The sequence below is a fragment of the Entamoeba dispar genome, genomic scaffold (assembly GCF_000209125.1).
Source record: "Entamoeba dispar SAW760 scf_1105229458107 genomic scaffold, whole genome shotgun sequence".
In the NCBI taxonomy this organism is placed as follows: domain Eukaryota; phylum Evosea; order Mastigamoebida; family Endamoebidae; genus Entamoeba; species Entamoeba dispar.
Window position 1 is genome coordinate 1 of NW_001853027.1, and position 9,863 is coordinate 9,863.

Genomic DNA, 9,863 nt, shown 5'->3' on the forward strand with positions numbered 1-9,863 from the left:
ATATGTTAATAGATGTTATTATTTATTTAAATGATATAATTATTGATATGAAAATTAAATTATATCACAGATGATTATCAATGATGAATGATGATAATATACAATTTAAATTATTTATATTATCATATCAAACAAGAATTAAATGATGAAACAAATAAAAAGATAATAAATAAGAAGTATCAATGAAATGATGATATGATAATAACAAATTAAATAATTTAAACATCAACACACTAATACAGAATGAAGAATGACTATTTAATATGTAATATAAATTAAACAATTATAATTAATAATAATGATTTAATGTTCATCTTCAACTTTCATTCATGATAATAACTCATTAATTTTATCATTAATCATTATATTTACTTTCTTATTATTTTCTTTATTCTTTCTTTTATCATTTTATATTTATTTTATTTCAATTTCATCAACAGATATATTCATTTAATACAGATATCAAAGTAGAAAGATATAACTAATAATATACAAATATGTTATTCTCATATTTAATCACAAATATTTACATCTAATAATATTTTCTACTATTTTTTTATCTTTTAATCATTTAACAATAAGTATTTTGCAATATGATAATTCATTTCAATGAACTATCAAACATAAACACCAAGTTTTAAACAAACAATGAATACATTCATTACATTTAGACAACAATTAAGAAATAATTAACAAGTTCACAAATCATTATAATAATATAAAGATGAATACGAATAAAATGCATAATTTCGTGACCATTTTAATTTAATATTTTTAATTTTGAATGTTCTGAAATGCAAATAATCAATAAATAAATTTTCTGCTAATTTTTTGGCTTCCTTTTTACATAGACAAAATTAGATGCAAATTATTTTTACTTTTTAATTATTTTTCGTTTAATTAATACAAATAAAAATTTTACTACAAACTCTTCCTTTTTTACTTCTCATCTCCAAAATCATTATATTTTCAAAAATTATTGATTGTATTTTTGAATTATTATTCATTACCTCTTAGTGGAAAAACAGTGCAGTAAATTTTACCTTTTGTTATCTGGATTTTTATGAACTGTCGTATAAAAATTACAATTTAAATGATTTGAAGTTCTAATTTATAAAACTAGTGAATAGAGTTCTAAAGAAGAATTAAATCTTAATAAAATTAAACAAGGAGATATCAAAAACTAATAGACTTATATCAAAAACATTAAATCTACTCCATTTTATCTTTTATATCTGTGTTTTATGAATGTTTGTTAATTATTTATTTCAATTAATGAATTATATATTCTAAAATTCATCATAAACCACTCAATGGTATAAATCTATATGGGTGATTAATTAAATATTGATCAACCAATTGATTTAACTCAGAAAGCATTCTGACTTTTTAAGTGATCGTAGATTGATCTGGCAATACCTCTGCGCTTTTTACACTCGTTACCTCTGGCAGACATGTTACCATCGGATTTAGCAGGTCTCTCATAGTAATCTGTGAAAGCCTCAGCCCAAGCTTCAACGGTACTGCCTGCCTTTTTTGCAGCATTAGCAACTTTATTGTAGTAACTATCTTTGAGTTCCTTAGAAATAAACTTGGATTCAGCAATAGCCCAGTTATTGTCATTAACATCAGAGTCTTTAGTCATAACTTCTAAGCAAACTTTAGCAAAACTAACTCTTCGTTTGAAAGACCATTGGACAGAGCCAAAACCACATGATCCTTTGTTCAGTGTATAACTTGTCATCTTTTTAAAACCAGCATTAGGATCAGTAGTCCAATCTCTAATATATTTGATATCAGCAATTGTCTTAGCTTTACCATCAGTACTACCAGAAGGTAGACGAAATCCGAAGTTATGTAACTTAGAGAAAGCATACTCAACAATCCCATAATTCCCTTCTGCTGCAATATTAGCCATGAGACCAACTGCTGCCTCATTGCTGTACCCATTATCAATGGCAGTATCATAAGCAAGAGTCAATGCATCTGCCTTGCTGCTCCATTTTGTTGATTTCAGGGCATCTCTAATTTTAGTGTGTTTAATCTTAACATTTGAAACAGAGGAAGGATTATTTGATGACAAATATTCAGCAGAAACATACTTCCCATTATTCAATTTGGACCAACCGTTGGTAGTGGAAACAACACAGACAGATTCACCCTTAAGGAAGTCTTTACTCCTTCCATATGTAATACCAGGACCATCACGTTGATGGACACCAACACCAGTGACATACATAATTTTACAAGAAGAATCCATACAGGTTTTCTGACCGTTGCAATCACATTCACATCGATTAGTACCACAATAATCATTAGTTTTACCACAATAACCCCATATAGAGCAGCATTGCCCAGAAGGGCAACTCTTGAAACCCTTCCCACAGTGAATAGCAGTAGATGTAGCAACAATCAAAACCAAGATGAGCATATGAATATCCATTAATTAGTCCAATATTAATAGATCCTTCTATTGTAAAAACCTTCAACTATTTTGAACAGGGCACGAAATTTTACATATTTTGATTCAGTTTTATTTCTATTTTTGTTCCTTTTATCCTTTTACGAACATTTTAATGTTTATATTCTATGTTTGTACTATTTCTATTCTTTATCTGTTGGTTTATTCTTTTCTTTTCATTATCACTTCTCAGTCATATATTATTTCAATTTTATGATGGTCCATCTTTACTTTTCTTGTTACATAAAATGATTGACATTCGATCTATCTTAATGCTAATATTTATTATTAAAACATAAAATGTTGAATACTTGCTTGAATAAATAATATTTTGTGAATTTATTTTTATTTTTATCATTTGTGTATCAAGTTATTATCATATTATTCTATCACTATTTTCTTATCTTATTATTTCATTTATGTTTTATATCTTTTATTCCATTTCTTCATTTTTAATGCTATCATTAGTACTTTTGCTTTTGAAGAACATAAGGTGATGACAAATAACAATGGTATATAAAAGAAGTGATAAAAATAGAGTAATGAATTATTAAAAATAACATGTCAACGAATGAAAAATAATATAAAAATATACAACTTTTAACCAATAAATCAAACACTTTAACAAAAATTAAAGTATAAATTCGACATAACATCTAATACTTTTATAAAAATAAAACATTACGTAAAATTTAGCACAAAATTTCGTAACCATTTGAACAAACTCGATGTAGAATAATACACTTCTTTTTCAATAAAAAACAAAAAAAGGAATCAATTATGAATTACCTATATTTAGGTTTTCATAATGTTGAGAATTGAGCAAAAACCGTTTCTTCAACATGCTTTATTTCATCTGAAATAAAGTTTTTTTCAAATACCCTCGACTTAAATGATTCCTCATTTAAGTTGCTGCTTTATTTATACCTTAATTAAATGAGTATTAAAACTCTTCATTGTTTATGTGTTATTATTAGAAGAATATATCCATAACCACTATGAGACTATGACCTATCTTCTTTATCATCGACACCAATTAAAGAATCCCTTTTTTGATAACACACCATGTACTCAGCCAAATCTATCGTTGATAAATATGTTACGTCCTAATTAATAATAATACTACCACCATAATAATTAAATAGTCTCATATCAAAATAAATAATAATCCTTAATAAATAAGGATAAATAATAATCTTTATTGATAATGCCTCCATAATAATCAGTCATAATAAAAAAATAACTATCTAATAATAGGTGGTGCATTACCCCCCACCAAGGCACATCACAACCAATCCATAACTGGAAGAATCGAAGGATGGAAATATTTTAGGGTTTTGTTTGGTGCTCTGACGTGCTATTTTCGAATCCTTCTTTTTCAATAAAAAACTAAAAATATACAAAAAAGAGAGTAAGGGAAATGTTTATGCTTTTGTTTATTACATTAACGCTTTCTAAATCTTATGATTGTGGAACAGATGTCGATTGCACAATGAATGGCGTAACATTAATTGTAAGTGGAAGTGGGAAAATGAACGATCAATTATATATTTGTGAAAAGGATGGGTTCGAAAATATAGAAGAGATTATAATAGAAGAAGGAGTTACATACATTGGAGAGGATTCATTTTCAAACTGTAAATTCTTAACAAAAATTGCTATTTCCACTTCAGTTACATCCATTGGTAATTCTGCATTTTATTCATGTACGTCATTATCATCTATTGACATTAGCAACAACATCATTTCTATTGGTGACTATGCATTTGAATCCTGTACATCTTTAACAAAAGTTAATATTGGAAATAGTGTTTCAACAATTGGTGAATATGCTTTTTATAATTGTGTGTCATTAACATCAATAGATGTGGACACATCAAATCCATCATATTCATCTCTTGATGGAGTATTATACAATAAAGACAAGACATTATTAATTCAATATCCAATTGGAAATTCAAGAACATCATATTCTATCCCTCCTTCTGTTACAGCAATTGCCAGTGATGCATTTGATTTATGTAAAACATTAATAACAATTAAAATTCCAGATTCAGTCCCCTTTATTGATATTTCTGCATTTAACTATTGTACGTCATTAACATCAATAGATGTGGACACATCAAATCCATCATATTCATCTCTTGATGGAGTATTATATAATAAAGACAAGACATTATTAATTCAATATCCAATTGGAAATTCAAGAACATCATATTCTATCCCTCCTTCTGTTACAGTAATTAGTGAAAGTGCATTTTCGCATTGTACATCATTAACGTCAATAAACATTCCAGATTCTGTTACTGAAATTGATGATTTTGCATTTTCACATTGTACGTCATTAACAACAATAAGTATTCCTAATTCTGTTACAATAATTGGTGATGGTGCATTTTCACATTGTATGTCATTAAAAGCAATAAGTATTCCTAATTCTGTAGAAAATATTGGGGATAATACATTTTATTCATGCACATCATTAACATCAATTAATATCCCTAGTTCTGTTATATTCATTGGTAAAGCAGCATTTTCTCATTGTACATCATTAACATCAATCGAGATTCCTGGTTCTGTAGCGAAAATTAGTGATAATACATTTTATTCATGCACATCATTAACATCAATTAATATGAGTGATAATATTACATCTATTGGGAATTCTGCATTTTATAATTGTTCATCATTAACATCAATTACTATCTCCGACTTTGTCACATATATTGGAGAAAAAGCATTTGGTGGTTGTCAATCGTTATCATCAATTGTTATAGGCAATTCTGTTGCATCTATTAGTGAGTATATGTTTTACGATTGTACGTCATTAACAGCAATAAGTATTCCTAATTCTGTTACATATATAGGTGAAGGTGCATTTTCACATTGTATATCATTAACTTCGATAAACATTCCAGATTCTGTTATTGAAATTGATGATTTTGCATTTGAATCATGCATAACATTAACATGTGTATCATATAAAGGAACAAAAGAAATAACAAATATAGGGAAAGAAATATTTGGATTTTCAAGTATAGATTCAATACATGTACCAGACAATTATGAAAAGGACACATTTGCAAATTATAAAATAATAAAAGATAATGAGATATGTGATAAAGATAACACAGATGGAGCAGAACCAAAAATGATAACGACTATAATAGCTTGCTTATTGGTTCTAATTATTTTCTAAACACTGTCAGTGTTTTAATTATATTCGTTATGAGAAAATCAAATGAATATTCTTTGCGTATTTCTTCCAATATCCTTTTTCTTTTCTGACATAAAAATAACAAAATATTAATTTTAAAATTTTTAGAAATTAAAAACAAATGTTTCAAATCCTCTATATCATTTTTCGAGAACCAAAATAAGTAATGGAATTATGCATCTAAATAAAATGCTAAAAAGACAAGGTGTAAAATATTTTGCACAATAGAATATTCCTATTTATTTTCCGCTAATAAACTAGATGCTTTTTTTATTGCCCCTTTTTATTTTCCCCTTTAAAAATTTGTGTTTATTTCTTCCTTTATTCTCTCTTTTTAACTTCTTTCTTTTTTATTCTTTTATTTCCTTTTATCTCTTTTTTATTTGTTTTTTTCATTTCAGTGGCAAATTATTTTCCATTTTGAATAATTGCCACAAATGTTTTTGATTATTTTTGTCCAAATTTTTATCAATCTTTTCAATAGTTCTTCATATCTCAATAATTATTGAAAATTAAAGAACTTCAACTTAGTTGTTTGAAGATGAAACAGTTTGAAAACAGAATACTTGATGCGTTTTTTATGGGTGCAAAATATTTTGCTTCTATAACATATTGCACTTCTATTTACTCAACTATTCCTTTAAAAAGATAATTTTGTTAATGAAAATTAATTAGAGTTAATTTCTTTATAATTTTTGAATGACTCTATCATTTTTTCTATTGAAATATATTCTCTTAGTTTTTTTGGTTTTCCTGTTATTTCATCGTCCTTTCTTTTCTTTATGAAACTTTCCATTAAGAAAAGGGTTATATAACCATTCTGCTTCAATTGTTCAATACATTCATCAATTTTTATTGAATAAATTATTGGTTCATTTGTTAATTCTAATACTTTCATTATTTGTCTATTCATTCCTCTCATAAACCCCGGATATTTAACATTTCCATATCTAATATGTACCATACATTCTTCCCTTTCCTTCCCTGCTATGTTAATTCTCTTAACATATACTATTAATCCATATTTGTTTTTTGATAAAAATGGGAATATAATTGTTTCCTTTTCTTTAATATTATGTGGTAACTTATATATATTATTGTTCTTGGACATTCCACATACCATACACTTCGGTGGAACTTTAAATGTTTTCATTATCTTTTCAAATTCTTCTTCTGTTATCATGCTATCATATTCACGTAGTTCATTCTTATATGTTTCACTTTGAGGTGTTTGTATGTTGGAAGTTTCTGAATCAATTGTTGGCAATCTTTCCTCCACTCCTTGTTCTTCAATATTTTCTTCATCATCCCTCATTTTGTGTTCTCCTTCACTATCTCTTTCATCCTGTTTACGTTTCCCCTGTTCACTCACTACACACTTCTTCATTTGAAATGGTGCAATTTCATTGAAAAACACCTCTTTTGATTTTCTTTTCCTAAACTCAACTTTATTCCGTGGACGTACATTTGTGTTGTGTCTCATTTTATTCACAATTACACTTCCCATCAAGCTATAGCTAGTGGGCATTTCAATATTGGAAATGGATTTATCAGTCCATTTTATCCTAGTTTCTTTTGACTTGAAAGCAAAGGATGGAAGGTCTTCATAACTAATAAGATGTTTTAACGACATCCTTCTTCTTTCTTTCATTAGGTGACAACAAGGCCATGCTGCTGCAGGATTGACATGTCTTATTTGACAGCTAATGCAATACTGTTTCTCATCACATATTACGTGATCAGTCAATACCTTGTATTGTGTTTTTAAGACCTTCTTTGCAAACTCACTCAGTAGTGTAAAATGAGGATCGTTGTTATCTATAATTTCTTCTGGAAGATCAATCCCAATTATATTATTAAACATTGTATTTCCAAGTGCATAAACGTTGTCTGTCAATAAATAGAAAGGAACCTGGCTATGTTTAATTATTTTTTTCAAGTGCCCAAAGAATCCTTCTACTCTATTTGTTGTAAAATCTCGATACATCCCATATTTGATACATTCAGAAGGAATCCAGTTTTCTTTGTGTTCGATTAAATCAATTATACACATTAGTCCTTTATTGATATGTATTCCCTTTGCTTCTTCCATCATTTGTTGAATGTTATCGTGTGATGTGTCAGGTTCATCTGCTGAATTTATAATATCACCTGTATCTGGTTCGAACAAGTGCTCATCATTTTCCTCGTCACTACTTTCGTTATCATCATGGTACCTACTTTCATCCTCACTGTCTTCTTCTAATTTTTTAATATTTTTCATTACAATACTCTTCCATGTTTCAATTAAATCATCTTCATTCAACTTCATGTTCATTGTTAAATGAAATAATTTCATTATTATATGATCATTCTTGAAATATTTTGTCAATGACCTTTCTATATGAATTCTGCAGAAGAATAGTTTGGAATGTGGAAATACATGTTTTAAAGCATTATATTGAGCAATACTGCGATCACATACGATGATTTCGGGCCCATAATTTAAAATATTGTGAAGTTGATGGAGGAATAATTTATACGAATTTTCGGATTGATCAAATAAATATCCAAATGATAGGAGTTGGTTAAAAGAATTATCATCCTTTACAATAACAGCATACAAGTTTTTATTATATATATTTGTTTTAGCAGTATCATCAACATACCATCTTCTTTGACTGTATTCCATTTGGGCTACTTTCTTGTGAATGAACATTAGGGAATGAATATAACCGTTGGTGAAAGTGTTTGTTAATTTAATAAATGAATCATTTTCAAAAAATGATTCTGAAAGAAATATATTTTCAAGGATTTGATTTCTGTCTTCTTCTCTCTGAATTTGTCTAAATTTTCGAAGGGGAATTTGAATATGAGGATGATTTGCAAGAAACTTGATTATTTCGTTGTTTGTTTTTGGAATTAAATGTTTCTCAGATTTTAACAAAGGGCATGTTTTTGATACAACAAAGAAGTAGTCCAATGGATGCTTGTGTTGATTCATTTCTGTGACACTGTTTACATTATCAAACCCTAATGTTACAATTAATTTATATTCACAATCTCTTCCTTTACATGTTTCTTTTGTCTTTCCTGAATGATTACAATAAAATACAATTTTTAGATTATTTTTATTTACTTTAGTTGATTTTGTATGAATGGGGAGAAATAAAATTATTATTAGTTTCCTAAGGGTGGTAATAACAGCACTTTTGTCATTGGCATCGTGACATTTAATATCATCGTGAATATAGGTTTTAAATATTTCAATTCTTTTTTCATATTCTAGTTCTTTTGGAACCATCAATTCTGATGCAAACATTTCTTTTTGTATAATTCTCAGTTTCACTTGTTCATACCAATTTATTGTTTTACAAACATTCATCATCCTTTCTATAATTCTTCTTAACAATGCGTTTAATTTATTCAATTCAATAATTAGTGATTCAATGTTTTGTGAATATAATAATTTTGACGTTAAAACAAGTATTTCATCCATTACATCTTTGTTGATATGCTCTTTGTATTGATTAATAATAATATTCATTATGTCTTTAATCTCATTTTGAGCGTCTTTCAAAGTAACTTGATTAAACACGCATTTATTAACGATGTTGGACAGGTTTATGGATATGTTCTCCAAAATTTGTTCGGTCATTCACAGATTTAAAGATGGGAAACAAAATAAGCGAAGAAATTATGCATCTAAATAAATTGCTCAATTGAAAATAGTGTAATATATTTTTTGCATAATGGAATATTCTGTTTTCGGGCAAAATATTTTACATCAATAAAATAATAGTTTTTATTATTTTGCTCCTAAAAAAAATAAAAAATAAAAAAGTAAATTAAATACTCATTCTATATTCATTTATATTTGTTTATATTTTATATCATTTTATGGTAAATTGTTCTGAAATATAAATAATTCATAAATGATATTTGATTCAATGTATGTATACATTTTTATTATTATGTTATTTATGTATTTTATTTATGTATTTTATTTTTATATATTTATATTTTATTATTATATTTATTTTTACTATTATATTATATATCATCATTTTATCTATATATTTTATATTTATCTTATTTTATTAGTTTGATATTCTTATTATTTATATTTTATATTATATATGAATATATTTTTATTTATATATAATTTATTATATATTAATATATTTCTTTATTTTATTTTCATTT

General features: G+C 26.7%; 3 protein-coding genes across 3 annotated transcripts, besides 16 other annotated features; 1 reads left to right on the forward strand and 2 right to left on the reverse strand.

The window, feature by feature from the left end:
• Positions 1–15: 15 nt before the first annotated feature.
• Positions 16–65: a sequence feature (AT_rich).
• Positions 66–93: 28 nt separating this feature from the next.
• Positions 94–123: a sequence feature (AT_rich).
• A 132-nt stretch (positions 124–255) lies between these two features.
• Positions 256–308: a sequence feature (AT_rich).
• Positions 309–343: 35 nt separating this feature from the next.
• Positions 344–431: a microsatellite.
• Positions 432–757: 326 nt separating this feature from the next.
• Positions 758–782: a sequence feature (AT_rich).
• An 83-nt stretch (positions 783–865) lies between these two features.
• Positions 866–921: a sequence feature (AT_rich).
• A 334-nt stretch (positions 922–1,255) lies between these two features.
• Positions 1,256–1,297: a sequence feature (AT_rich).
• A 72-nt stretch (positions 1,298–1,369) lies between these two features.
• Positions 1,370–2,443, reverse strand: EDI_162190 (uncharacterized protein; the record flags this gene model as incomplete). Its single annotated transcript, XM_001734255.1, has 1 exon — positions 1,370–2,443. The coding sequence occupies one exon, from the start codon at positions 2,441–2,443 to the stop codon at positions 1,370–1,372; it is 1,074 nt and encodes a 357-aa protein (XP_001734307.1).
• Positions 2,444–2,518: 75 nt separating this feature from the next.
• Positions 2,519–2,651: a microsatellite.
• A 137-nt stretch (positions 2,652–2,788) lies between these two features.
• Positions 2,789–2,914: a microsatellite.
• A 314-nt stretch (positions 2,915–3,228) lies between these two features.
• Positions 3,229–3,831: a repeat region.
• Positions 3,832–3,881: 50 nt separating this feature from the next.
• EDI_162200 (uncharacterized protein) lies at positions 3,882–5,660 on the forward strand (the record flags this gene model as incomplete). The annotated part of the gene is made up of 1 exon (XM_001734256.1): positions 3,882–5,660. The coding sequence occupies one exon, from the start codon at positions 3,882–3,884 to the stop codon at positions 5,658–5,660; it is 1,779 nt and encodes a 592-aa protein (XP_001734308.1).
• A 90-nt stretch (positions 5,661–5,750) lies between these two features.
• Positions 5,751–5,796: a sequence feature (AT_rich).
• Positions 5,797–5,943: 147 nt separating this feature from the next.
• Positions 5,944–6,076: a microsatellite.
• Positions 6,077–6,345: 269 nt separating this feature from the next.
• EDI_162210 (uncharacterized protein) lies at positions 6,346–8,979 on the reverse strand (the record flags this gene model as incomplete). Its single annotated transcript, XM_001734257.1, has 1 exon — positions 6,346–8,979. One exon carries the CDS (start codon positions 8,977–8,979, stop codon positions 6,346–6,348), a length of 2,634 nt encoding a protein of 877 aa, XP_001734309.1.
• Positions 8,980–9,477: 498 nt separating this feature from the next.
• Positions 9,478–9,559: a sequence feature (AT_rich).
• A 62-nt stretch (positions 9,560–9,621) lies between these two features.
• Positions 9,622–9,759: a microsatellite.
• A 16-nt stretch (positions 9,760–9,775) lies between these two features.
• Positions 9,776–9,842: a microsatellite.
• Positions 9,843–9,849: 7 nt separating this feature from the next.
• Positions 9,850–9,863: part of a microsatellite that runs on past the window's edge.